The 27895-nt window shown below is 35.3% G+C and overlaps 2 protein-coding genes and 1 long non-coding RNA gene across 3 annotated transcripts; 1 reads left to right on the plus strand and 2 right to left on the minus strand.

Moving 5' to 3' along the window:
• The first annotated feature begins 371 nt into the window (after nt 1-371).
• On the plus strand, nt 372-8606 carry LOC137651709 (repetitive organellar protein-like). The gene is made up of 2 exons (XM_068384929.1): nt 372-544; nt 7334-8606. Exons 1-2 carry the CDS (start codon nt 372-374, stop codon nt 8604-8606), a joined length of 1446 nt encoding a protein of 481 aa, XP_068241030.1.
• Nucleotides 8607-8885: 279 nt separating this feature from the next.
• On the minus strand, nt 8886-10804 carry LOC137651710 (uncharacterized). Its single transcript, XM_068384930.1, has 2 exons — nt 10801-10804; nt 8886-9487 (listed from the first exon to the last, which is right to left on the minus strand). Exons 1-2 carry the CDS (start codon nt 10802-10804, stop codon nt 8886-8888), a joined length of 606 nt encoding a protein of 201 aa, XP_068241031.1.
• An 8226-nt stretch (nt 10805-19030) lies between these two features.
• Nucleotides 19031-27689, minus strand: LOC137651983 (uncharacterized). Its single transcript, XR_011046153.1, has 3 exons — nt 27557-27689; nt 20730-20869; nt 19031-20492 (listed from the first exon to the last, which is right to left on the minus strand). It is a non-coding gene; the product is annotated as an uncharacterized lncRNA (long non-coding RNA).
• Nucleotides 27690-27895: the final 206 nt, after the last annotated feature.

Here is a 27895-nt window from a genome sequence, read left to right on the forward strand (position 1 = left end):
ATTGAAGGCTTGCCAGCAGCACTACGAAGTGCAATGAAGGCTTTCTGGCAGCACTAAGAGGGGTAATGAAGGCTTCCCAGCAGCGGGATGTTTGTCAATGCTGGTTCACGACAAAGGGAAAAGAAAGCTCCCTGGCCGAACATCAAAGGTCAATGAGGGGACTGAATGATTCTGGCAGCATGACAATGGGCAATGAAGGCTCGCTGGTAGCACTACAAAGGTAAACGAAGGCTTCCTGGCAGCATGATGAAGGGCAACGAAGGCTCGCCAACCACACTACAAAGGGCAACGAAGCCTTGCCGGCCACACTATGAAGGGCAACAAAGGCTTGCCAGCCATACTACAATGGGCAACGAAGTCTTGCCGACAGCATGGCCAAAGACACCGAAGGCTTCCCAGGAGCAATGCCAATGACAACGAAGGCTTCCCAGGAGCACTACGAAGGGGAACAAAGGCTTGCTTGTATCATTACGAACGGCATTGAAGGCTTACTGGCAGCACTACAAACGGTAATAAAGGCTTGTCGGCAGCACTGCGAAGGCCAGTGAAGGCTTACCGACGACACTGCGAAGGGCAATGAAGGCTTGCCGGCAGCACTGCGAAGGGCAATGAAGGCTTGCCGGCAGCACTGCGAAGGGCAATGAAGGCTTGCCGGCAGCACTGCGAAGGGCAATGAAGGCTTGCCGGCAGCACTGCGAAGGGCAATGAAGGCTTGCCGGCAGCACTGCGAAGGGCAATGAAGGCTTGCCGGCAGCACTGCGAAGGGCAATGAAGGCTTGCCGGCAGCACTGCGAAGGGCAATGAAGGCTTGCCGGCAGCACTGCGAAGGGCAATGAAGGCTTGCCGGCAGCACTGCGAAGGGCAATGAAGGCTTGCCGGCAGCACTGCGAAGGGCAATGAAGGCTTGCCGGCAGCACTGCGAAGGGCAATGAAGGCTTGCCGGCAGCACTGCGAAGGGCAATGAAGGCTTTCCGGCTGCACTGCGAAGGGCAATGAAGGCTTGCCGGTAGCACTACGAAGGGCAATGAAGGCTTCACAGCAGCACTACGAAGGGCAATGAAGGCTTCACAGCAGTGGGAGGTTTAGCAGTGAAGGCTCACGACAAAGGGCAAAGAAGGCTCACGACAAAGGGCAAAGAAGGCTCCCTGGCCCAACATCGAAAGGCAATATGTCACCGGCAGCACAAAGGGCAATGAAGGGGACAGGAGGATTAGGAAGCACAACAATTTTTTTTCAAATACTCAGTTCTATGTTTTGTTGTCTGGAGCCTGGTGTCTTAATGTTTACTGTTACCGGCTTTCATTTCTTTCTGCTCTCTAAGTTTTATATACCATTTTTTCCTATCAAATTGATGCATAAAAAATTTCTTTATATATACTTCTTGATTGCAATGGAGTTAGAATATAGTTTGCAATCGCTCGTGATTGAAAAGTCAGAAAGAGAATGTTAAAGAATAACAAAACAGCAGAAAAAAAAAATAGGTTTATAACAATTACATATCAGAAATATATAATGCAGTAATTTCTCTTTTCCATTTATCCTGAAATTAGTCATTTGGAAGTAGATAAATCTAGTGAGAAAATCACAGTTTGTTCTAATATATAGGCTACCTAAAGCTTTAACATTTTAAAGAAAATATAGTTAAAGCTTGAAGACTTATTATTTACATCAATATTAATATACATAGTGAATTTTCCTTACATGCCCTAGCTCTAAAAGGTTGTGGTTTATTTAACCCTGTGGCGTTCTGGGAGTGAACATCACTTGTTCAGTCATGAAGGACGTTACAGTAAATAAGAATATAAAAATCCGAAACGGCAGTAAAGCTGAAAACTAGAACAGGGTGTGCATTAATATACAGTATAGTTAATAGAAAGTCCGTGACGATTACCTTCAGTTACAAACATTAGAAATAAGTCCTTAATAATACTTGCTCTTAGGATTCATCAGCAAAGGATGTTTGTAGTAAACATTTCAGAAGTCAATATGAGCTCTTACTAGCCTTGGGAGAAACAAAGAAAGAAAACTATATCCTATACAATAACTAAGCTACAAAATTCCATGGAAGATACGTAGAATTTGTGTCTAGTAATTTTCAGTCAAATCCTTCGATTTCAGCAAACTCAAATCCTTTGATCTGAGCAAACTATCTAATGCTCCAAAATATTGTCATCCGATAGCCTCTGGCCTCATTGTTAGGGTCCAAACCATTCAGAACTTGGCGCAATTTAAAAACACAAACACATTGGCTATTCAGAGTAATTAAAGGTGGTTAGTCAGCAAGAATATTGGTCAATGCCAATGATATAAAGTCTTAAAATCTGCAGTTAGGATCCTAAGATATCCTAAAGACCCTTTAGGAACGACCCCTTAAGTGCACTGTAAGAGTTTGCTATATTACCACTCGGGTAGGGGTAGCCATTGGTAAAGTTAGTAATATTTGCCTTTTTATGGTAAAACTGCATTAGATTTCACCGCTTCACAGCTACATTTTACGAAGTCCTCCAAAAAATCATAAAAGCGATTTCACACTAGAATGTAATAATATAATCTAAAACATTTATATCAAACATTTTACAGAAAATTAACAATGGAGAGACATTCCTAAAATTCTTCAAGAGATTGAAATGGAATTTATATTTGTCTAAATTCTGGTTGCATGAAAATTAAAAATTCAGTTAATTATAACAATTAACTTTAGTTAGGTATTGGAAGCATTAGAACATAAATCTACAACTGCCTCAGATTTTTCTCTTGTGCTACCACAGTACACTGCATGATTTTTATTTCTAAAATTTTAAGAAATTTTATTCTTCCAAAAGACGAACTAAAATACAGATAACATTTTAAATTTCTTTATTGTTAATTTACTATATTTCCTACTAAAAGAAACAGTACCACACTCTTTTGCTTGTAAGTATTATACAGATTTATAATGATTTAATACCAATCACAATAATCCCACAGGATATCAATTTGTTAAGGTCATTGAATTTATAAGAAATCGGGAATAAATGGGCTATCCCCATTTCGAATTATGTTCTACATTCTATAGACCAACAAGTATGACTACTGACATTTTAACATCTGCAATACCATTAATGATGTCTGTTATTCATTTACATAGTTAGTTTATCCATAATGCCTGTTTGAGAAGGGGTTCATTAAAGTTTATTAGGCTTTTCCAACTACTGAATGGATAGTACACAGTACAGCATTAAGTTGTTAAACGCTAATGTGCTGAGCTGCAATATAGTGACAACCAGGCAACTTTTTGTAAACACTCCACGAGTCAATTCAACGGAACTTGGGTTTTGCTTTCAATTATACCGGGAAGTTTTCTTAAAGTAAACAACAGAAAAGTGTCGTGTTAGGGTTCGCCTGCTTTATAGGGTCAGAAAAGACGCCCTTAAAGTGAAGTAAGCAAGAAAAACAAACTAAACCAAATCAGAATTTGACAGTCTTAATTTATGATACACATCTACAAGTGGTGTCATTTTCCTGAAAAACCTTTGAACTATCGTTTCATCTATTACTAAGATTGACAATGATATGTACAAGAAACACGTTTGCTTTTCGATGGCCGAGATCCCATTTCATGAAAGTAGATTTATTTATTTCCACTTGCAGAAAATTACAGTCCTAACCTGATCTCTCACGCAGGTTCTGGATGGAACAGGATGCACAATCATAGAAGCTATATATTTAGCAAATGCCAACTAAGCTGATGCGTCAAGAAGTTCGTGAGCATGAAGAAGAACTCTAACGAATTTGACGCAGACAACTAAAACACGTCCACTGAAAACCTGGCAGACGTAAGTAGACATTAAAAAAAAGAATAATGGAAAACCTGCAAACACCTGCCCGAAACCGTATGGACTAGAGAAAGTGTGTTTTTAAGGAGGTGATTTATCAGGAGCAGTGTTGTGCAGCAACACCAGATAGGAGATCCTACAAGCCCGAAAATAGAGGTATCCAACAATGACAGTGTACTCCCGTCTGAACGTATGGCAACAAATCTACAAAACTAATAATTTGGCTACTTTTACATGACTATGTAATCATTTACATGTAATGTGGTGCGGTTGCATTTAATTTCTTATATTTTAGATGGGCAAAATATTTTGCAGTTATGTATCTTTTTTTTGCTTGGGAACAGCAAAGCTAAATTAAATCGTTATATATCAAGGGTAGATTCATAGGTTTGTAAAGGCTGATTAGGATATCAAATCCAAATAACACAGTGAATTTCCTGATTAATTGAGCTGTTGGGCGTTATGTAACAGGACTGCCATGGTCATTATCATTCGACGGCAAATTGTGTAGTCTACAAATTTTGTTTTATTCGGTGAACTAAACCAGTTTGCAAAGCATCAGAAACAAAACAGTAAACACTACTGAAACTTTTGATATATATTTTATCCATAAATTTTGCCTTAGATACATATTTACGGAAAAGCCAGACCCCCTGACACTAGCTCCCGGGAGAGTATCGCCACACCAGCATCATATGCAATTATCAGAAGCATACGGACTTCCTTTATTTTTATTTTTTTTTTATTAACCCTTTCACCCCCAAAGGACGTACCGGTACGTTCTTGCAAAACACTGGTAATTACATATTTTACATATTTTTTGATAATTTTTTGAAAAACTTCAGGCATTTTCCAAAAGAATGAGACCAACCTGACCTCTCTAGGACAAAAATTAAGCCTGTTAGAGCAATTTAAAAAAAAAAATATAGCAAAACGTGCTCGAAATTTAACCTTATGGTGGGGGTAAAAGGGTTAATAATTTACGGATGTGCGAGACCTCAATGTTGAATAACTTAATTTAATCTAACCTTTTTGTAGTTCGTCTAAGGTCTATTACACTGCTAAACAGAACTAATAGTCACTTTGAATGAAGGAAAGTAGTCAGTGAATGGATATTCCTTAATTGTTGACAAGTCCCTTTACAATGGCATGCAAAGCTATTGGAAAGTTTTACCTTAGCAATATTACAACCAATAAGTGGTTTACCACGCTAGCCGATAAGCTAAGCTTTCCTCTATGATTTCCAAAGTTATTACATTGCAGTCACAGGAAGTGACATTGCTCTAAATCTGTTTAGAGATAACATATCTGAAAAAAAAAACTTGAAAATCCTGTAGTCATCAAAGATTCCTCCATTAAATCTCAGAATAACTACATAAACATTCTTTCTTACTAATATATACCCATATTGTTAAAGGATTAGGAACTTATTGATATATTATTTTGTAACTTTATAACCCCCCCCCCAAAAAAAAAAATTACAAGTTTCATAATTGTGTGCATGAAAACTTTAGAATAGTTATCAAAGCTTGAAGTATGGAATGTATAAGCAAAGTTAAATTTTTGATAATTGGATGTAAAGTTTTACATTAATTTTACTTCAAAAAAAAAAAAAAAAACTTATATAAAAAACTAGTGTCAACAGAATGCCCTGTAGTCGTTACACATTCGGATATACTCACTTGTTACCAATATCAGAGAATCACTCTACTAGCTGTAGTCTGCCTGAATCCAGATATGAAATTAAAATCAGTGTCATCTACATTCCTGGAAAAAAAGGCTTATTACAAATTGCTCTTCAATTACTTCACCAGCAATTTTTTTTTTAATCACACTTATTTTGCAAAGTTATGCTTCCGTGTTAGTTTTCTTTCACTAATTACTTTATATGATTTAATTGACATTCTTTATCAAAGCAGATAAAGGGCACAGTACAGACCTGGCACATAAAACTGTTGCCATATTCTTATCAGAAAAGATTAATGCTACATAACAGACCTTGAATGAAATATTTAGTAAGTCAGTAGCTTTACCAACAGCTGTAATCATCCAAGTAGCAGAAATAATTTTAATTTCCTATATACCTTTGGTTCATTTCAACCAAATTTCTACTTGGTGCCAATCCAAGACACCTCAGTCCTGTAATTCAAACAGCAATGAAAATTAATGTTTTCCAGCAAAACAACTTTCAAAATTTGATAAAAATATGTCATCAGTATTAAGCAAGACACCTCAGTCCTGTAATTCAAACAGCAATGAAAATTAATGTTTTCCAGCAAAACAACTTTCAAAATTTAATAAAAATATGTCATCAGTAATAAGCAAACTTGTAGAGAAAAATTGTGTAAAAGATACTTTGTTATGAATATACCCTCAAGTAATTGACTTATTTTTCATACACCATCTGGTAAGGTATTGGCTTTATTCGGAAGAAAGTGACTAGATTTCTATTTAATAGAAATTTTAGCAGTCAATTATGAGCAGGTGTGAGAGAGGGGCACTACTAATTAAAGGAAGAGAACTGTAATTCAACTGACCTTTAAACACCAACCAAGGAGAGACGAGAGCGACTATCTGCAGGTTCCATTTGTAAGAGACACGTAAAGGTAAAGGGATAAGAAGTATACAGGGCTGTAACTAATATAGCAATTATTTTATCTACTGGTGTTTAGCAATCGGTTAATAAAATGACTTAGGAACTAAAGAAATAGTGCTTAATTTTCTAAGACTAAATTCCCAATTAAAAAAATAATTGGTACACACTGCTACAGCAATAGAAGTCTGATAAACTAAGGACCGTAATGCAAGAAAAAAAAAAGAAAAATATTAGATAAAAATTTTGAGCATCACATTTAAACTTTAATATGGTGTCTACGTGCTGGAAAAGATGCGAAGTAATGTTCCATAAATTCAGGAATCAAATTGGTAAAATAATTTTGCAATTTGGCCATGTTCCGAGTAAAACTTTCCACCCTAATTCAGAAATAATCACCAAACTTCATAGAATTAGCTGCGGACTTAGTACTTCGGGGTGGACGTTATATTCTGTGAAGCACAGAATTTAAGTGTGCTCAAAACTAAAATGAAATGACTTAGCAAGGCCTTCAAGATAAGCCATTGAAAAACTATCACATACACCAATAAAGGATATAGCAGTCAATCAATCATAAAACAGAGAATCTAGATGTTCAGTTCTTTGAATTGGAATAGGTATAACATAACGTGTACAAAAAGGAAACATATATATTAATAATTATGGTGTCAAAATAAAACCCTGTAGTCTATTCAACACTGTGGCATATCGGAAGTGAAACACTCTTGTCAAGTCATAAAGGGAGTTTGATAGCAAATATGAATGAAATCCAAAATAGTGGCAAAGTAGAAAACTAAACAGTGTAGGTAGAGGAAGTTAGTTGCAAACATTTTAAATGAACAATGTTATACAGTGATTAAAAGTCTAGTAGCAATCACCTTCGGTTACGAACATTTTCCTAACATTCGTAATCACACTTGCTCAGACTTACAAGGATTCAACGTGAGATTGAGTTTTCAACAGATTTTAGAAGGATTCAATATGGACTTGTACTAGCTGTAGAAAGGAGACTCAAAGAACCTGTACTAGCTGTACAAAGGAGACTCAAAGAACCTGTACTAGCTGTACAAAGGAGACACAAAGAATCTGTACTAGCTGTACAAAGGAGACACAAAGAACTTGTACTAGTTGTACAAAGGAGACACAAAGAACTTGTACTAGCTGTACAAAGGAGACACAAAGAACTTGTACTAGCTGTACAAAGGAGACACAAAGAACTTGTACTAGCTGTACAAAGGAGACACAAAGAACTTGTACTAGCTGTACAAAGGAGACACAAAGAACTTGTACTAGCTGTACAAAGGAGACACAAAGAACTTGTACTAGCTGTACAAAGGAGACACAAAGAACTTGTACTAGCTGTACAAAGGAGACACAAAGAACTTGTACTAGCTGTACAAAGGAGACACAAAGAACTTGTACTAGCTGTACAAAGGAGACACAAAGAACTTGTACTAGCTGTACAAAGGAGACACAAAGAACTTGTACTAGCTGTACAAAGGAGACACAAAGAACTTGTACTAGCTGTACAAAGGAGACACAAAGAACTTGTACTAGCTGTACAAAGGAGACACAAAGAACTTGTACTAGCTGTACAAAGGAGACACAAAGAACTTGTACTAGCTGTACAAAGGAGACACAAAGAACTTGTACTAGCTGTACAAAGGAGACACAAAGAACTTGTACTAGCTGTACAAAGGCGACACACACAACTTGTACTAGCTGTAGAAAGGAGACACAACGAACTCTTACTAGCTGTAGAAAGGAGACACAACGAACTTTTACTAGCTGTAGAAAGGAGACACAACGAACTTTTACTAGCTGTAGAAAGGAGACAACTTGTACTAGCTGTAGAAAGGAGACAACTTGTACTAGCTGTAGAAAGGAGACACAAAGAACTTGTACTAGCTGTAGAAAGGAGACACAAAGAACTTGTATTAGTTGTAGAAAGGAGACACAAGGATCTTGAACTAGCTGTAGCAAGGCGACACACGGAACTTTTACTAGCTGTAGAAAGGAGACACACAAAACTTTTACTAGCTGTAGAAAGGAGACACACAAAACTTTTACAAGCTGTAGAAAGGAGACACAGAACTTTAACTAGCTGCAGAAAGGAGACACACATAACTTTTACTAGCTATGGAAAGGAGACACACAGAACTTGTACCTGTAGAAAGGAGACAAGGAACTTGTACTAACTGTAGAAAGGAGACACACTGAACTTGTACTAGCTATAGAAAGGAGACACAAAGAACTTTCACTAGCTATAGAAAGGAGACACAAAGAACTTTCACTAGCTATAGAAAGGAGACACAAAGAACTTGTACTAGCTGTAGAAAGGAGACACCAAGAACTTGTACTAGCTGTAGAAGAAGACACTAAGAACTTGTACTAGCTGTAAAAAGAAGACACCAAAAACATGTACTAGCTGTAGAAAGAAGACACCAAGAACTTGTACTAGCACTAGAAAGGAGACATCAAGAACGTGTACTAGCTTTAGAAAGGAGAAACCAAGAACTTTTACTAGCTCTAGAGAGGAGACACCAAGAACTTGTACTAGCTGTAGAAAGGAGACACCAAGAACTTGTACTTGCTGTAGAAAGAAGACACCGAACTTGTACTAGCTGTAGACACACAGAACTTGTACTAGCTGTAGAGAGGAGACACATAGAACTTGTACTAGCTGTAGAAAGAAGACACAAAGAACTTGTACTAGCTGTAGAAAGGAGACACAAAGAACTTGTACTAGCTGTAGAAAGGCGACACATAGAACTTGTACTAGCTGTAGAAAGGCGACACACAGAACTTGTACTAGCTGTAGAAAGGCGACACACACAACTTGTACTAGCTGTAGAAAGGTGACACACAGAAATTGCACTAGCTGTAGAAAGGCGACACACAGAAATTGCACTAGCTGTATAAAGGAGACACACAGAAATTGCACTAGCTGTATAAAGGAGACACACAGAACTTGTACTAGCTGTAGAAAGGAGACACCCAAAACTTGTATTAGCTGTAGAAAGGAGACACACAGAACTTGTATTAGCTGTAGAAAGGAGACACACAGAACTTGTACTAGCTGTAGAAAGGACACCAAGAACTTTTAATAGCTTTAGAAAGAAGAAACAAAGAAGTTTTACTAGCATTAGAAAGGAGAAACAAATCAGTTTTACTAGCATTAGAAAGGAGAAACAAATCAGTTTTACTAGCATTAGAAAGGAGAAACAAAGAAGTTTTACTAGCTTTAGAATGGAGAAACATAGAATGAACACTATCCCACTGTAGAATATATGCATAGAGTAATTCTCACTTGAAATCTTTTTTTGAGCTACATATATTGAATAATCCTAGGTTTTACCAAATTATTGGCTACAGATAGCTTGAATCTTTTTTGGACCCCGGGTTCAATGTTATGGTCTAAACCATTCAAAACTATGTGCAATTTAAAAACGTAAACACACTTGCCATTTAAAGTAGGAGTAAGAGGATGGACAGCAAGAATAGCAATCAATGTCAATGATGAAGTCTTAAGATATCCTCCAAAGACCTCTAGAAATGCCTCTCAATGTACAGACAGTTTTGCTATATACATACCCCTTTACAAGGTTGCCTAATCATACCAGTTTTATCTAGTTTGATAGGGTTAGTCCTCAGTGAAGTTGGTATTATTTGCAGCTTCAAGGATTAGCACTCGCAGCTACATTTTATGAAGACCTACAATAAAATCACAAAAGCAGTTCCACGCTCGAAGAAAAGAATTTTTTTTTTATACCATTCCACAAAGTGAAAAGTAACAAATGGAGAAATTTTCCTTAAATACCTCAAGGGATTCAAATGGAATTTATATCAAACCTGAATTTTTGGAAATATATTGGGGTTCCTCTCAAATTGTAACTTCCAGTAGTTATGAACATCAACTGTTATTGACCATCTTAAACCATAAAATTAGAACAGCCTCACAGATTTCTCAATTGAGCAGCCACAGCATAGTTAAATTTTATTTCTGAAATAAAAAAATATTTTTCAACCAAAAAATCAAAATACAGAGAGCAATTATATATACAAAATGTGTATTGTTAATTTACCAGAGTTCCTACTATTAATTTAATACACTTCCTACTAACAAGAACAATATCACACATTTTACCGATTAAAAGTATCATCCAGTTTTATATAAGATAAATACTATATTATAATCTCACTAATCTGCTGTTAACGATAATCTCACTAATCTGCTGTTAACGACATGGGATTTATGATTAATCGACATTAAATTGGTTTCCCCATTTTTCAGTGTTATGACACTTGTCCCAAATTCCCTAAAACAGCAAATCCTGATATTTTACTATTGCTAGTAAGGATGTTAGCCATTCACATACATCTTTAATTTACCCATAATGCCTGCATGAGAGGGGATTCATTAAAGGTTACTTGGTTTCCAAACACTGAATGGATAGTAACCTGAAAAGCAATGGGTCGTTACCAGCTAATATGCCAAGCAGATATATTTTGACAACCGGGTAATTTTACAATGGTCCACACCCTAAGAGACGGTTCAGGGCAAATCAGGTCACATCTTAAATTATACCTTAAAGTAAACATAAGTACGTGTCGTAGTGATAAAAAAGGAAAAAAAAAATAGAAATATTCCCCTCTTGACCGTTTATGACAGAACTGCAGGTGGTGCTATTTTCCAAGTACCATCTTTTCACCCATTACTGAGATTGACAAGGAAGTGTGAGAAAATATACAGTTCTTTTTGTTGACTGAAAACTAGTGTTATTTTCTAAACAAACTCCCGAGGCCAACCACAAAGTCTACTGAAAATAGCGACGCCATCTCTTGAACGTCGATTAACAATTTTCTTCCTTTCAGAGCATTACAGTCCTACCCTGATCCCCCACACAGTTTCTGGAATGAACAGAAAGCACAACCGCAGAAGCTATGTTCAGAAAATGCCAGCTAAGCAGGTCAAATACACCATGTCAAGTAGGCTACTCCATAAGCATAAAAAACCACCTCCCATGAAGTTTACACAGACAACTGAAACGGCTACTGAGAACCTGCAGGACTATGTAGAAAATAATAAACCATGAAAAACCTGGGAACAGTTGCTTGTAACTGTATAGACTGCAAACCAGGAAACACCAGATAGGACATCCCACAAGCCCCGAAATTGAGGTATCCAGCATTGGCAAAGTACTCCCGTCTGTAGGTATGGCAATAAATCCCTAAGACCTAGATTTGGACTTCTTTATACATGCGAATATAATCTTTTAAATATAATATGGTGCCCTTACAATAAATTTCATAAGTAATAGAGGGGCAAAATATTTATCCAATTTGTGGTTTTGCTTTGGAACAATAAAGCTTCAATAAATATTTAAGTTATGAGTAGACTCATTGGTTTATAAAGACTGATTAGGAAATAAAATTCAAATAGGTATGATTTCCCTATTAATTAAGCTGTTGAGAAATGTGATAGGACTGATAGGGTTATTTTTATTAGAGGGCATAATAATTATGCAGTCTGCAAATAGTATAGTTTGATTTTTATCGGAAGAAATAATTTTGCAAAGCCCCTGAAACCAATGAATAAACACTACTAATAACTCTTGATTTATATTTTATCCATGAGCTTTCTCGAGGCTGCAACTTCACAGAAACATCTCTCGGATCCTTGACACTTAGAACCTCCTAGGAGGGCATTGCCATATCAGTATTGCATTTTTTAATTTCACCTTTTTGTAGTTAGTTTCTAGGCTCTATTAGAACGCCAAACATAACTGATAGCCCCTTTTTGTTTCATGGAAAGTAGGATGTCTTAATTGTTAGTCGTTTCTTAATTGTTGAAAACAAAACCTACATTTGCATGGAAAGCTACTGGAAAGTAACACTTCAACAAAATAACTACCAAAATTTTTTTTTCTACACTAGCCGAGAATCTAAGCATTCCCTAATAATTTCCAAAATTCTTCCATTGTAATCAAAGAAAGTGGCATTACTTTAGAAATGTAAGAGAGAACAGACTTCTTTTAAAAAATGACACTAATGTAGGCATCAAAGATTTCTCCATTCAGATGTCGTCGGAATGACTAGAAGAAATATTTTCTTTTTACCAATACATACCTATATACTAAACTATTTCGGATCTCGGTGGCAAGCTCTAAGAAAAAAAAATATGAATTTGATACATATTTGCATGAAAAGAAAATTTGCTATCAAAACTTACGTCAGAAAATCTATAAGTTCAGTTCCTGATAACTGGATTAATGAGAGTTTTACATTAATCTTATTAAAACGAAAACTTATATCAACACTAGTACCAATAATAAACCCTATAGTTGATACACATTCTTATATACTCACTTGTCTTCGAATTCAGACTAACTGTAGCCTGACCCGATTTCGACAATGTGATTCAAATCCATGTCTTCTACACTTCTGGGAAAAAAAAGAAGTCTTATTATAAATTATCCTGCAATTACTTTACTTTTAATTTGCCATGTTAGTTTGCTTTCACTAATTGTTTATTATTCATTTAATTGGCAGTTTTTATCAATGCAGATAAATGTCACAGTACGGACCTGGCGCATAAAACCGATGCCAAATTCTTATCAGCACAGATAGATGCCACATAGCAGACCTTGAATACAATACTTATGTCAGTAGCTTTATCACTAGCTCTATGCTTCCAAATTGCAGAAATAACTTATAAGATTAAGGTTTTTTGGTCCATTTCAAGCAAATTTCTACTTGCTGCCAATCCAGTCCAGAACACCTTAGTCCTGTAATTCCCACGGCAATGAAAACTGATTGATATTTTTCAGCAAACAACTTTCAAAATTTGAAGTTAAAATTATTATTAATAATGACAAGCAAAGTAAATAAAACTATTAATTTTGTTGAAATAAGGTAATTTAATATTATGAATATGCCGTAAAGTATTTGAATTACTTCATTATATACACCATCTGTTAGTTATGGGTTTCATTAGAAAGAAAGCGACTAAATTACCGTTTAAAAGAAATCTTAGCCATCAATCTTTTTGTCACGTAGATGTGTAAAATAAATGTAAAATCTGCTAAAGTTACAGAGGTCAGGTGGTGATGACCATTGGCACTGTGAGAAACCATTCCACCAAGGATATCTTCATGCAGGGAGAGAATGAGGACTTAAGTGGTGACATGTAAATCGATGACACAGTAGTTCCAACTCCTTTTTCCCAAGAAGGTCAATGCACAAGGGAGGCCGGAAAAACACTCAGGGTTTTGATGATGTTGTGCACTCAAACTTCTAGGAGATGTCCACGTGATGGCTAGCTACCACCACCCATCTCCTGGAGGGAGCAGTACCTTAGTCCCACTCTGACAAGTGAAATATAAACTAAATCATGGAAGCAGAGTGTTGGTTGTCAGGCAAACTCTGTGCCCGGGTGCCGTCGTCGGTGCCAAGCATGCGCTGTCAGGCCAACGCTGTGCCGGGATGCCAGTGTCAGCGTTAAGCATGGACCAAGACAGTGTCTCTTGGTAATATATTCAATACCTTTCATGCAATGTAATTAATATTTGGGCCCCACCCCCTTAACTCTTGCGTGACCTGGAAAGAAGTGATCCCTTTAAATGACTTAACGATATATTAAAACAAAGCGTGATGTTTGAAAGAATATTAAAAAAAAGGTTAATCAATTACGATACTGTAAAACATAACTAGTTGTCAATGAGCACCTTAAATTCTTACAATTAACTGTTACTAAATATATGTGCAGGCATCAATTTTAGTAAATGTTTTGGAGTTTTGAGTCAAACTGAATTTTAGATTGTTTATCTTTTTTATCAAATGTAGAGGAAACAAATCGCTGGTCAAACTTGTCCTTTGTGTGGACTTATGTCGCTGGCCAACCCAGGCACTACTATTCCATCCACACGACTTTATGTACCAAGAGTCGCGCAAGCAATAAACATGTCGGTTCTTATTTATCTCCCATACGTGCCCTCAAAACTAGCGACCTCCCGTATTGTACGGTAACTTTGCAGTTTTTGCTACGCCATTAACGGACTCAATGTTGCCTTCACAAAAGCCTTTACTAGAACCATATAAATTTTCAGTTAGGCTTTCTGAAAGTACCTCTTCCGGGAAGATATCTAAACGCCGTTAATGGACTCAACACTGTGCAAATCTCCTGTGTTCTGGAGTTTTCACAAGTATATTGGCCCTGCCATTCTCGTGTACACTGCCACACTGGAACTCGACAACATTAGTGGACAAAGCAAGTCATATATCATGTTTTAGTGTGTGAATTAGCAAAATTCAGGACAGAGATAGCAAGATCCTCTGATCCTGCTTCCAACTCAACGGCCACGACCGCTCTAACTCCTGCGACACAGTATCTGCCTAACACTGTCACCATGATACAGGCATCATCGGGCCAGAACATTAGGCTGCCACCGTTCTCTCAGAAAAATACGGCCTCCTGGTTCCTGCGGTTGGACCTCCTCTTCAGGGAGGCACGGATGATGGACAGGGGAGCCAAAGCCCACATCATCCTGGCATCCTTAACGGAAGATGCTTTTATTTGTATCTCCCCCATATTGGATACTCAGTCAGGGAAGGTACATTATGACAACCTCCAGAAGAAGCTCGTCGGCAAGTACTTCCTTTCAGTCACTGTGAGGGCACAGCAAGTTCGCACCTGGTAAACCAACCCCTGTGGGACAACTCGCCCATGGATGCCTGTGACAAACTGGTTAGTCTCTAGATGCTCCCAGAAGTAGACACAGGCAGACGATGGAAGGTTATCAGCTGTCCTGGCAGATCTTCCTACGCTGCCTACCCAAAGACGTAAGAACCCAGCTTGTTGACGCGGATGCACTGCAATGGTTGAACTGGTACACAAGGCCCAAAAAATCCACAAAGCCTCCACCCACGCTGCGTCACCGACGTTAATCAATGCAGCAGGCGAGGAAATCTGCAAAGCAGATTGCTTGGATGAGATTGACAGGAAGGAGATCAACGCCGTGCATTGGAGGAGATTAACACCACTATTTCTGCAGAAGAAACCGAACCCCAAATGGTGTTACCATCACCAGACTTTCAAGAAGGAAGACATGAGATGCTGGCCTCCATGCAAATATTCAAAGCACTAGCATGTCGGCCACTCCCAACATCGACCTTGCGTTCCCTTATGGATAGCATCTTCAGAGACCTGCCGTTCTGCTTATGTATTGCACTTCAGTATTTCTTCAGCCCATAATTCATTGCCCTTTAACTTGCTACAGATTGATTTTTGCTATGCAATTTTCCCCCTCAATGACTTCATTGCTATTCAACTTATTCTTGCCCTACCCTTGTCCTTTTTCTTGCCGATGCACAGTCTTCAATTACCTTACCATAGTTCAGCTTTCATTGCCCCCAATCTTTCTTCTGCTAAAATTCATTCGCCTTCATCATTGTGGGCACTTCATTTCGTTGCTGTTTTGTCACTTTTGCTACTGCTTCTATATTTGTGTAGAATTCTTTGTATTAGACTGCTGCTCTCTTTAGCTTAAAACTGTGGCCTCATTAACACTTTTACTTTGTCCATCGTTTTCACTCCTGTTATTAATTCTATATATAAAGGATATATGCTTTCTTACTTCTGATAATTTTCTTTTTAATACTAGCTACACAAAAGGCATTGAACTGCTACTAGGTTTCTCAACGTCTCCTGATACTGCTGCAATTGTCAAAATATTCAGTTGCTTGCCTCATTGTCTGAAGACAGCCTCCTTAATGTTTTATACTACGGACTTCCATAGCTTCCTGCTCTTATAAGTTTTAACTTTTTTTTTTCCAATCAAACTGATGTATACAAAAGTAATTCTTTTTTGCAGCTGTGGCTTTCTTTGCAATTCTGTCTCCTAGCTTCTTATCTCGAGTTGTGGCAGCCTACATTTTTAACTTCAGCTGCCAGTTTAATATTCCACTGCTGACAACTTTCAACTATTGCCAGCTTTCTTAATACCCTCTTATTACCTACTGCATTCGATATCTTCATTGAAACTACCGTTGACTGTGCATATCCAGTGCTTTTGACTTTCAGCCATTATTCCTTAGTCAATACCCCCTACCACCGTCTGATACCCATTTTATAATCTCCAGCGGTTTTCTGCTGCAACATTTTTCTTTTGTAATTTCTACTGCTTTCTTACATTCAACTGCTGCATTTCTTCTTGACAGAATCTACAGCTGCCTTCCATGTATCTTCTGCTTTCCGTTTTCTGAAACTGCTCTTACTTCCATAGATATCTCCAGCTATCTCCTTTTAACATCAAATATTTTCTTTCCTTAACTTCTGCTGCTAGTCTTCTTTTACTGCTGGCTCTCATTTTCTGCTAACCACCAAATGTTTGCTTCTGGAAAGGTAACACTACACATCAGAAATTAGAAAAATTTCAATTCTCCCAAGTTTAATTGATCTTGCTGCGATCAAGAAGTTAAATTTGAAATAATCCAAGTTTAAACCAATGCATATTAAAAATATATATTACAGTGATTTTTGTCTTTTTGATTTAACACAAAGTTTGTACCAAAATATATTTACAAAATGAACACTAAAGAATAAATTGGAAAACGTGAATAATGTATATAGTAATTTTTCCCTATGTGCTCTACCTATGAAATATTGTGTTTATTCAACACTGGCATATTGGGAGTGAAACTCTTGTTCCGTCATGAAGGAAGTTGAACAGAAAATAAGAATAAAATCCGAATTCTGGTGAAGTAGAAAGCTTAAACAGATGCAGAAAGAGCCTTTCAATTGCAAGCATTCAAAGTTCACCATGTTATATACTTAATAGAGTCAATGATGATTACCTGCATACGGATTCAATAAGAGTTTTTAATATCTTTTAGAAAGGTGAAACAAAGAATGAACACTGTATCCCATACAAAAGGTACTAGATGCCATGGATGATATGTCAAATTTATGTGTAGAATAATTCTTACCCGAATACTTTAATTTGAGTAACATTTAATGCTTTAAGGTATTACCAAATTATTGGCCATGGATAGTTTCAATCTGTTCGTCTCCCTGGCTTTATTGTTAGGGATTATACCATTCAAAACTAGGCGCAATTGAAAAAAACCAGCACTTTTGTTATTCAGAGTAAATGTTGAAGAGGCAGGGCACCAAAAATAGAGTCAATGTCATAATGATAAAAAGTCTTAAAAGCTATATCTAGGAGCCATAGACATCTTCCAAAGACACTTTAACTACGTCCCTTGAAGTGAACCAAACGTTATGCTATATCACAACTTGGGTAGGGCTAACCCTCAATGAAGTTAGTAATATTTGCAGTTTTATGGTTTAGAACTCACTGCTATATTTTATGAATTTCTACAAAAATAATAAGAGACAGTTTTAGCATCAAACATTTCACAGAAAGGAAAAGGAACACAATGGAGAAAGTTGATAAATTTCCTTAAAAGATTCAAATGGAATTATACTAAACTTAACTTCTGGAAACTGCAATTAGGAATCCTATAAAATTGTTATTTACATGAAAATCAACTGTTCATCTTGCTTAAATCATTAACTTTTCATTTAATTATAGACTGCTTTAGACCATAAAATTTAAGTTACCTCACGGATTTCTTATTGTGTAACCACAATATATAGTGAAAATTCAGAAAACATTTAATATTTCACAAATTTTATTTGTTAATTGACTACACTTCCTACATCTCCTACTATCAGGAAAAGTGCCCAACCAATTTTACTTGTTAAAAGTACTATCCAGCTTTAGAATGGTTCAATACTATTTACAGTAACATAATTATACAAGAACCAAATCTTATGATTAATTGACAATCCAGTGTTATGCCACTTGTCACAAATAGTATAAATCGGCATTAAGAGGGTTTCCTAATTCCTATTGTTATGCAACTTTTCCCATATTTCATAAAACAATAAGTCCTGCCTGCATGAGGGGGCATTCATTAAAATTTACTTTTTTTTTCAACCACTGTACAGCATCGGACCATTACAGTCTATAGGCGTCGAGCTGAAATATGTTCATAACCAGGCCATTTTGTACCACACCTCAAGAGTCAGTTCAAGGCAAATTAGGTCTTGTGTTTAATTATACTAGACATTTTACTTGAAAATAAAATAAAGAAAAGTGTCAATAAAACTAATTAAGCAAAATCAGAATTTACCAGTCTTCACCATTATTTTATGATTCACAACTGCAGGTGGTGCCCATTTTCCAGGTACTTTGGTACCATAGTTCTGTCTATCACCGAGACTGACAATGATGCGTTTGAGAAAAGTACTTTTTGTTGGCCAACAACCCAGTGTTTTTGAACAATCAATCGAGACTAAACTCTATTATCTACATTAAAAATAATCAGAAGCAATTTCAACTCTCCTCTACGATACTGAGGAATGGAGTCTTATATCGCCATCTTATGAAACTAGGTTTTCATACTTTTTACTTGCAGAGAATTACAGTCCTAACTTAAACCCGCATATGTTCTGGAACAAACAGAAAGCACAAACACAGAAGCTATGTTCAGCAAATGCCAGCTAAGTGGCATGCAAAGTAGTCTGTTCCATGAAAAAAAAAAAAAAAACCTTACATTAACTTTACATAGACAACTAAAACGGCCTCTGAAATCCTGGCAGATCTAAGCAGATATTTAATACCTAAGGAAAGCCTGGAAACTTTTAATCACAACCGTATGATCAAGAGAATTTTTTTTCCCAGAAGGCGAGTTTCCAGTAGCAGTGATATGCAGCAACACGAAACAGGATCCCAAAAGCCCCAAATTTCTTGAGAGGCATGTCAGCAAATCAAGAGCCAGACTTCAACAATTGTATACATGACAATGTGATTATCTTTTACATGGATCAAACTTCATGAATATATCTAATGGGCAAAATCTTTAGCAATTAATTTTTTTGATTGGGATCATAAAAGCTTCATTAAATGGTTTTATATTATGAGCAGAGTTATAGGTTCAAGAATGTTTAGGGAAAGAATCTGAATTGTAATTTCTTGATTAATTAAGTTGTTGGGAGTTGTGCAAAATTACTGCCAGAGCCATCGTCATTAGATGGCAAATAAACAAAATATGAAGTCTTCCAAAAAATACAATGTAATATCTAGCAGAATAGATTAGTTTGCAAAGCCCCAGCAACCATTTAATAAAAACCACTGAAACTTTAAATTTACATTTTATCAATGAATTTTGCAGAGGCTGTTACTTTAAGAGAGACTTCTTTCAGATCCCTGACACTGGAACTCACTGGGAGGGTATAATCACATCAGCACTATACAGTTATCAAAAGTATGGAGATTCCCATAATTCGCATTTTTTTAAGGATGTGTAGAACCTCTTAGATACCTTTCACAAGTTTATTTCACCACTGTCTAGTTAATATTTAGGGTCTATTACAACAGACAAACAAAACTGAATAGTCCTTTGGATTTATATTAAGTAGTCAGATATTAGACATTCCTTAATAATTTACAAGACCACTTACGACTCGCAAAACTACTCGAAATATCTCATCAATATAGCAACCAATAAGTTTCTCTCTGTTTTTTGGACGCTAGCCGAGAAGTCAAGCATCCTTAATAATTTCCAAAAAAAATTCCCATTGGCATCGGAGGAAGTGGTATTAAAAATAATTGACACATTTTGTAGGCATAACGGATCCCTCTATTAAAATTTAAGAATAACAATAAAAATAATTTTTACTAATACATAGCGATATACTAAATTGTTTCCGAAATCAATTGCATGTTATTTTAAAACTGACTACTATATAAGAAAAATCTGATCTTGTTAAAACGTTCCATGAAGGGAAGTGTTATTGTCAAAAGTTAAAGCAGATAGTCTACAAGTTCAGTTCAATTCCTGATAATTGGATAAAGTGTTTTACATAAATTTTACTAATTTTTCACATTAGTGCCAACAAAATACCCTGTAGTTGATACACATTCTGCCATACTTATCACCGATTTCAGAGATTCACTCCACAAGCTGTAGTCTGCCCGATTCCGGCAATGCAATTCGACACCATGTCTGCTACATTTCTGAGAAAAAAGGGTTATTACAAAATACTCTGAAATTCCTTCACCAGCAACATAGTTAATTCTCTCTTTAAATTCTCATAAGTTATACTAATAGCTTCAGTGTTAGTTTGTTTACACTTTTTTAACCTTTAGATAACGCTCTCTTTTTATTACAGCATATAAAAACCACAATGATGAACGGGTGCATAAAACTGATGCCATATTCTTAACAGACCAGATAAATACCGCAAAACAGACCTTGTGAAAACTATATAAAGCCCCTTAGTAGCTTCATCACAAGCGGTAAACTTCCAGGTAGCAGAAAAAACTTATATGACTAAGATTTTTGTCCACTTCAAGCAAATGTCTACTTGCTGCTAATCTAGGACACCCCAGACCTGCAATTCAAAAAGCAATGGACACTAATATTTTCCAGCAAAGCTAAATAAAAATTTAAATACAAAATAGTCATTAGTAAAAAAGAAAACTAAAATAAAAATGTTAATTTTGTCTAAATAAGGTACTGTACTTTATTTGACATAAGTATTCCCCAAAGTATTTGATTCCATTTTCATAAACACCATCTGTTAGTTCTTTGCTTACTTGGAAATCAATTGCCATTATATACCAGCCTAGGAGAAAGAATATAGAGTTGGATTTGCACAAGGCACCTAGAGGCTAAGGGATGAAAGATAGTATACATGACTAACTTTAAAGTAAATACTGTATCAAACGTAGTTTGGCTATAGGTTAAAAAAGTGACAAAAGAACCAGAAAACAAATATTGATTTTAGCAAGACTAACAGGTCAATTATAAAGGTAGTTGGGGACTAATGTTATTACAATAGGATTCTATAATTGACCCTTATTCCAAATATAACTTACCACCCTATCAGAAATAGGTAAAAAAAACCCGTAAAGTTAACTACGTAACCAACACTTGTATGTTATATTCTAAGAAAATCGGAATGCCAGTGTGGTCAGAACTAAAAATCATTTACGCCTGTAAGATAAGCCATTGAAAAACTGTACCACATATCCAAATTGTGGATTTTAATCAATCGTCCAAATTTTTGTCCAAGAATAGTAGAGTTACGACCTAAACATCTTGAAGAGAGTGTAATATTAAAACATGGTTAAAGAAAGTGAGACAAATGCCTGAAAAAGGTAAGTTTCTAAATATATTCAAAGAGAAGTAGTAGATATCTTTTGTGCAGTAGAGGAATAGGCAACAAAGCGGGATTCAATTCATACGAAACCTTTTGTATATTTCTTATGATATTTCTTTCCAGAATTATGCATTTTGCCAATATTTTAAGAATATCTGCATAAACATTCAATACATTCGAAAGGAGTTATCTTGGGAGAATCTACTGTAGATGGTAGTTTCAGGTAGGTCTAACAGAGCACCTACCCAGAACTACTATCTAAATTTGTCTATGATAAAGAAAAACTCGGGCCGTAGTTGTAACTTTTTTTCGAAATAAAAAAACAAAATGAGAAAAATCTTATAACTAAATATTTCTCTTTGAATGTAAAGTGAGATCCTCTCAAGTAGTGACAGAATCCAGTATCCTGGAATGATAATCATTAGAAAAAGAAAGAAAAAAAAAAAGTGTCATACATTTGCGTGCTGCTAAAGCAGGCATTTCTTCTAACTCTCAGTACACGAATTAATGAATTGCAGGCATTATCTATACTAAATGATTTGGAGTTTGAATGAAGCTTTAGTTGACGGGGTTTCCAACCCAACTATTAGTCTTGTTAATTGATTTTCGTATGAACAAACTAGCTTAAGATTGTAGTTATTCATCATACAATTCATGAATCATAACCCAAGACGAGAGATAAAGGAAAACTTTCTTGCAATGTACTGATGAAACCATCAAAGTACAGAACAGTAGGCTATGGCTATGAGATTTTAACAGGGCGACCATTGCCCAACTGGGCAAGTGACACGTTTCAAATCAAGATCTGACTTGGGTGGTAGATATCTTAATAGAAGGGTAATCACCTTCAGAAAATAGATAGAGCTACGTAAACACTTTATCGAAAGGAACTAACACTGATAAGCTCTGGCATTGAATATCAGAAATATAAGATTCCAACTTTAGCGGAGAGAAAGTTTAGATATATTTGTTTTCAAATAGACTTATATTGGTCATAATAATATCTTGCTGCTAAAAAGTCTATCTTATATAAATTTTACTTTGTTAGATCATATGACCAATCTTTCTTTGACCTTGGTACCTTTCCATTTACTTAAAAAAAAAAAAGTAAGGACATCTAACTCAGTTACTCATGTCACTTAATAATTTTCTCTAATTTCAGAAGCTCATATACCCGTTTTCTTAATATACTACAGGAGTAGCAAATTAATTGGTTTCATTGTAGTGAATTACATGGCAATGTAACCTAGGAAAAAAACTAAATTTTTTTATAGAAAAAATTACGCTCTCTTCAAAAATGACACTCGTTCCCGTTGCAAATTAATAGTTTCAGAAATATATATACATCTATATCCTCCAATAATGGGGCCCCCCAGTGGGAACTCGGGGTTTTGGGTGGGGAAAACATACTGGGGAATCGATATATAAACGTAAAACAAGAATTTTCTTCTCTATACATTACCTTCATGAAATTATAACCGGAGGAAAATACAAAACAGTATATCTGGATAAACTTTGGAGTAGCCGTTACAAAGTTTGTTATAAAAAAATACAGTAACCAGTGCTGCCAACGTCCGATGTATATCAAATGTTATTTTGTGACCTGTCATACTACTAGGCTAGGTTAGGTGGGTTTGTTAGGTTCTGTGCCCTTTTTGTACTTTTTATATATTGAGTAAAACTTATATGGAGGAATTATTTTAAATACATACGGAAATATCTATCATTACTATCTTTAGTAATGTCAGCGTCGTTGGTAAATGTGTACCATACGTCAACGTTGGTAACACTGTATTATTGGTAACGTTGCTAATGTTATCGTACGTTCGTAAGAGAAGTGACACCGTGCAACTCAAAGTTATCCGAATTGGTTGATCTGTTTGTTTCCGATTGAAATGAACATCAAATTCGGTTAATTCACGTTATTTACTATAGGAAAGCAATTATATATCGTTTCCCCAGTATGTTTTCCCCACCCAAAATCCCGAATTCCAACTGGGGGTCCCCAATTATCGTAGGATATAGATGTATATATATTTCTGAAACTATTCATTTGCGACGGAAACTATTGTCATTTTTGAAGAGAGCGTAATTTTTTCTATAAAAAACTGTAGTTTTTTTCCTAGGTTACATTGCCATGTAATTCACTACAAAAATACCGGCAGTTATTCAGTCCTGATTTTGTGAGCGCATTTGGTACTTGTACGTTATACCCTATGTGTATGAGAAGGGATATTGTTCACAGAAGGGCCTCTCAACTAATTTTCAAATATCCCTGAAATATAATTACTATTATAATCATTATGACTATTGGAGAGGCAAAACTACCGCAAATAGCCCAAATTGCTACATAATAAAGTCAATCCAATCAATCTCCCCCCCCAAAAAAGAAAAAAAAATCGAAACACCAGTTCTCAAAAAATTATATAAACTTTTATAATATGGACAGTTTTTCTTTGAATTAATAGATATGGAATTTTGTACCTTAGGACTACAATCTTCACAAATGAAGATTATTTATGGCTGAGTAATATTTTAAATGTCACTAAAGACTATATATAGAAAATAAAATGCCAAGAGGATCTAGCATTTAAAATTTTTGTTTAAAAAAATTATTGGTAAAGCAAAGAAAAGATGGTTAAAGGCAACCCCAAAATAAGTTTTTAAAAGTAATGTTACTGCCCTTGAATAAAGATTTCCATCAAGTTTCCGGTAACAGATTCCTTCCTCAAAACTACCCATAATCTGTCGTGCATATGCTCTTGTAAATAAATTGAAGACTAATTTACTTTCCTTGATTAAACGGAAATGGAAGAAGCTTGTCAGAGTGAATAAGTGAGCGAGGACTACCATCCGCAGATCCTTCCTATTTAGGGCATAAAAAAATATTAGCAACAATAACGGATAGAGTTAATGGGATTAGCCAGAAATCTTTAATAGGTATTAGGTAGCAACTTCTATACTACAATGAACCTCATGCTAATCATACTTCTGGGCAGCAACATCCCGTACTTTCTGAAATTCTATTGGAATAGCACTTTTTAGTGAAAATATCAGTACTTTACATAGTATCTTCTAGAACTGTCAAAGAAGTCAATAAAAGAAAGGTATGACACTTTTTGTATTTATAAAGGAATCTAACATATACATCTCCAACAGATCTCCCAAAGGTTATTTATCTTTTTTTCGAAATAATTTGAATGTTATTTTGTCGTATTTGTAATCCCATAAGCATAATCAAAATTTTATAAAAGTTTGCATTATTGTCAAAACGCAGAGTCTACAATTCAGTTCCTCAAAATTGGAATTGATAAAAGTTTGCATTATTGTCAAAATGCAGTCTACAATTCAGATCCTCAGTATTGGAATTGATAAAATTTTGCAATATTGTCAAAATGCAGAGAGTCTACTATTCAGTTCCTCAAAATTGGAATTGATAAAAGTTTGCATTATTGTCAAAATGCAGAGTCTACATATCAGATCCTCAAAATTGGAATTGATAAAAGTTTGTATTAATGTCAAAACGCAGAGATTCTACAATTCAGTTCCTCAAAATTGGAATTGATAAAAGTTTGCATTATTGTCAAAATGCAGAAGTCTACAATTCAGATCCTCAGTATTGGAATTGATAAAAGTTTGCATTATTGTCAAAATGCAGAGTCTACAATTCAGATCCTCAAAATTGGAATTGATAAAAGTTTGTATTAATGTCAAAATGCGGAGAGTCTACAATTTAGTTCCTCAATGTTGGAATTGATAAAAGTTTGCATTATTGTCAAAGCGCAGAGTCTACAATTCAGTTCCTCAAAATTGGAATTGATAAAAGTTTGCATTATTGCCAAAACGCAGAGAGTCTACAATTCAGATCCTCAGTATTGGAATTGATAAAATTTTGCAATATTGTCAAAATGCAGAGAGTCTACTATTCAGTTCCTCAAAATTGGAATTGATAAAAGTTTGCATTATTGTCAAAATGCAGAGTCTACATATCAGATCCTCAAAATTGGAATTGATAAAAGTTTGTATTAATGTCAAAACGCAGAGATTCTACAATTCAGTTCTTCAAAATTGGAATTGATAAAAGTTTGCATTATTGTCAAAATGCAGAAGTCTACAATTCAGATCCTCAGTATTGGAATTGATAAAAGTTTGCATTATTGTCAAAATGCAGAGTCTACAATTCAGATCCTCAAAATTGGAATTGATAAAAGTTTGTATTAATGTCAAAATGCGGAGAGTCTACAATTTAGTTCCTCAATGTTGGAATTGATAAATTTTGCATTATTGTCAAAGCGCAGAGTCTACAATTCAGTTCCTCAAAATTGGAATTGATAAAAGTTTGCATTATTGTCAAAACGCAGAGAGTCTACAATTCAGATCCTCAGTATTGGAATTGATAAAATTTTGCAATATTGTCAAAATGCAGAGAGTCTACATATCAGATCCTCAAAATTGGAATTGATAAAAGTTTGTATTAATGTCAAAACGCAGAGATTCTACAATTCAGTTCTTCAAAATTGGAATTGATAAAAGTTTGCATTATTGTCAAAATGCAGAAGTCTACAATTCAGATCCTCAGTATTGGAATTGATAAAAGTTTGCATTATTGTCAAAATGCAGAGTCTACAATTCAGATCCTCAAAATAGGAATTGATAAAAGTTTGTATTAATGTCAAAATGCGGAGAGTCTACAATTTAGTTCCTCAATGTTGGAATTGATAAAAGTTTGCATTATTGTCAAAGCGCAGAGTCTACAATTCAGTTCCTCAAAATTGGAATTGATAAAAGTTTGCATTATTGTCAAAACGCAGAGAGTCTACAATTCAGATCCTCAAAATTGGAATTGATAAAAGTTTGCATTATTGTCAAAACGCAGAGAGTCTACAATTCAGTTCCTGAAAATTGGAATTGATAAAAGTTTGCATTATTGTCAAAACGCAGAGTCTACAATTCAGTTCCTCAAAATTGGAATTGATAAAAGTTTGCATTATTGTCAAAACGCAGAGAGTCTACAATTCAGATCCTCAAAATTGGAATTGATAAAAGTTTGCATTATTGTCAAAATGCAGTCTACAATTCAGATCCTCAAAATTGGAATTGATAAAAGTTTGTATTAATGTCAAAATGCGGAGAGTCTACAATTTAGTTCCTCAATGTTGGAATTGATAAAAGTTTGCATTATTGTCAAAACGCAGAGAGTCTACAATTCAGTTCCTCAAAATTGGAATTGATAAAAGTTTGCATTATTGTCAAAATGCAGAGTCCACAATTCAGATCCTCAGTATTGAAATTGATAAAAGTTTGCATTATTTTCAAAACGCAGTGTCTTCAATTCAGTTCCTCAAAATTGGAATTGATAAAAGTTTGTATTATTGTCAAAATGCAGAGAGTCTACAATTTAGTTCCTCAATGTTGGAATTGATAAAAGTTTGTATTCTTGTCAAAATGCAGAGTCTACAAATCAGTTCCTCAAAATTGGAATTGATAAAAGTTTGCATTATTGTCAAAACGCAGAGAGTCTACAATTCAGTTCCTCAAAATTGGAATTGAAAAAAGTTTGCGTTATTGTCAAAATGCAGAGTCTACAATTCAGTTCCTCAAATTGGAATTGATAAAAGTTTGCATTATTGTCAAAACGCAGAGAGTCTACAACAGTTCTTCAAAATTGGAATTGAAAAAAGTTTGCGTTATTGTCAAAACGCAGAGAGTCTACAATTCAGTTCCTCAAATTGGAATTGATAAAACTTTACATTATTATCAAAACGCATAGAGTTTACAATTCAGTTCCTCAAAATTGGAATTAATAAAAGTTTGCATTATTGTCAAAACGTAGAGTCTACAATTCAGTTCCTCGAAATTGGAATAGGTTCAACATGACATGTACTAAAAATTAAGCATGCATGTTAATACTTATACCTGAAGGAAAACCTGTAGTTTATACAAATTCAGATATAACCCTTGTCATTAAATCCTGAGATTCCCTCTTCTAGCCTGTGGGTTATGCCCTATTGTTCTGGCAATGCAATTCAAAACCATGTTCTCCACTTCTGTAAAAATAAAAACACTTATTGCAAATCACTTCCCAAACAGCATACTTAACCTAACTTAACAGTAAAATTTTCAAAGCTACAAGAAAAGTTTAAGTGTGAAGTTGGTTGTACTAAAATTTTTCTTTAATAAAGGTGATGTCTCCTATAAATGAACATATAGAACAAAACTGATATTGTGCAGACAATATTTAGCAAGTATGCAGCA

This window comes from Palaemon carinicauda, chromosome 13 (genome assembly GCF_036898095.1).
Source record: "Palaemon carinicauda isolate YSFRI2023 chromosome 13, ASM3689809v2, whole genome shotgun sequence".
NCBI lineage: Eukaryota > Metazoa > Arthropoda > Malacostraca > Decapoda > Palaemonidae > Palaemon > Palaemon carinicauda.